This window comes from Drosophila erecta, unplaced genomic scaffold (assembly GCF_003286155.1).
Source record: "Drosophila erecta strain 14021-0224.00,06,07 unplaced genomic scaffold, DereRS2 tig00000003-arrow-arrow-pilon, whole genome shotgun sequence".
Classification (NCBI taxonomy): Eukaryota; Metazoa; Arthropoda; class Insecta; order Diptera; family Drosophilidae; genus Drosophila; species Drosophila erecta.
Window position 1 is genome coordinate 57,203 of NW_020825195.1, and position 2,189 is coordinate 59,391.

The 2,189-nt window shown below is 45.8% G+C and overlaps 1 protein-coding gene across 1 annotated transcript; it reads left to right on the forward strand.

Annotated features, from left to right (window-relative positions):
• Window positions 1-916: 916 nt before the first annotated feature.
• Window positions 917-1,690, forward strand: LOC6554783. Its single transcript, XM_001981944.3, has 2 exons — window positions 917-1,204; window positions 1,256-1,690. The coding sequence occupies exons 1-2, from the start codon at window positions 937-939 to the stop codon at window positions 1,483-1,485; spliced, it is 498 nt and encodes a 165-aa protein (XP_001981980.1). The 5' UTR covers window positions 917-936; the 3' UTR covers window positions 1,486-1,690.
• Window positions 1,691-2,189: the final 499 nt, after the last annotated feature.

The following is a 2,189-nucleotide window of genomic DNA, read 5'->3' on the forward strand; positions in this document are numbered from 1 at the left end:
TTACACGTTGACTTTTGTGCGGCAATTTCTCAAAGCGGACGCCTCCTTTGGCTCAGAAGCGCAACAAACGATAACAGCTGACAAGGATAAAGTGCAAACGCTGTCATCGGGAGTGGGCCAATAGCAAAATACAAGTAGTTGGCCACCTGGACAGCCAGGACATCGTGTAACCATCTGTGAGGACCTGCTCGTCTGGCTGCTCGACTTCGGATTTGCCCTGTGCAGGCGGTTTTTCTTCATTTGGAGTAAAAATCTGCGGGGCTAGCGATAAAACACTTGGCACCGCGCCTTGTTTGGCCTTTAAATTTAAATTTATAACATCCGACAAGTCGCGCCGCATCGCTGGGGAAATGGGTCGCGCTTAGTTAATTGGACTGGCTGATGAATTGTTGAGCCGTTGGCAAATTAACCCTCATCAGGCTCGGAGGGGTCGCCTCGACACCTCCCTTATCCTTCTTATCCCTTATCCTGCGGATCCTGCCTCCTGCTGACGCTGCACACATGAGTACGCACGTACATGGGACAGGTGACGGGCAGATAAATTGCGGCTGATATATTTTCACACAAATGAAAAATAGATAGAAAATGCACGAATATACAAGTACTGTTTAACTTCCTGGGTAAATTTACTTCTTGGGTCGAATGGAAATGCTTGGCAGTTACAATTTTATCTCGAATTTCCTCGAATTCAATTACAGCATAGGGACTACTATCGCTTCAAATAGAATGATAAATTTATTGGGGCATCACTTCAAAAATACTTTCACCATGTATGAAATAATTGTACACTAAAGGCAAGCAATAAGTAATCATCATTTTTACAAAACCTGGCTGCAATAAGAATTGAATATGAATAAAGCTTAATTCAAATAACAGCACTACACAGAGCAATCTTTCAAAACACACATTCCACAGACTAGATTTTGGATATAAGACATGCTCACCGGAAAATGTTTGGTAGCGTGGCTAATTGTTTATTTATGCTATATAGGACCAGGCGGCGCCTCGAAGATCGAAAATGAGGTACGGGCAGTAGGACCACAGTGCTCAAGCTGCCTGAAAATTCAGCACAAGTGTACCGTCTCCCAATCTGGGCTATTTTGTCAAACTAAGTCGGATAAGGATAAGATACTATTTTCAACCAAGACCGGGAACAAATTATACAATCTACCCGAGTGTGTTCCACCAAAATATAACGTCACGGGTAAGTATGTGACAAAACTCCATACTCCATCGCAACTAATGTGTCCTAAAGGTCCGATTCTGGACTGGTGCTGTCTGTGGTCGCCGAAGGTGGGCTGCCAGCAATTGGCCGGTACCCACTACCAAAACCAATCGGGCTGGAAGGAGAACTGCGATATTTGCCTGCACTCCTGCGTCTGCGATGAGAATCGGAGCGGGGTGGTCAAGTGCTCACCCATGGCCGGCTGGCTGGCTGCTCTGGGCATTCTGGTGCTGCTGTCGAGATCTTATCTTCGGTCTTGAGATGCGCTGCTTTGCATATCAGTGGAAATTCAATAAAGTTGCCTGCATGGGGGAATTTCGAGTGCCCGGGCACATACCAAAAATACAAAGTGGCCATTGCACTAAGCCAAGAAGAATACAAATCAAGTCAACAATGGGTCTGCCACTGGTGCGACACGGTGCACATTACTCTGGCCAAAAAGGGAACCTGGGAATGGCATATTGTTTCTGTTGATTTTCCTCAGAAAGTGCCAGTGTTGAGCGAAATTCAGAAGTCGGAAGGTGGTGCACTGACAAATAATTTCAGTTATAAAAGAACTTCAAGAACACATTGTTGATTAACAGCAGTCCACGAATTAATTCAATACAAGTGAAATGCAACCAAAATGTAGTGATCAACTCCATATTGCTTCTGTTACTTCGCGGCAAAGTAGATGCTTCATTCCGTAGGGTGTGAATACATGTACGAGTACACAGGAATGAAGATGAACCAAAATTGGAGCAAGCGCTCCCTTTTCGAGTCAAAGTCCCAGAATGGACCCCGGCCTTTGTCTGCCAGTTCATTGGCCCATTTCCAACTCGTATGCTGCCCAGCTGCAGCGCCCAAAATGCAAATGAGCAACTCTGGATCTGGTTCAGACTCTGATTCTGGATCTGGACACTGGATGCTGGGATGCTGGGATGCTGGGAGGCTGGATGCTGGCTATTGGCCAAAGGGGAATGGG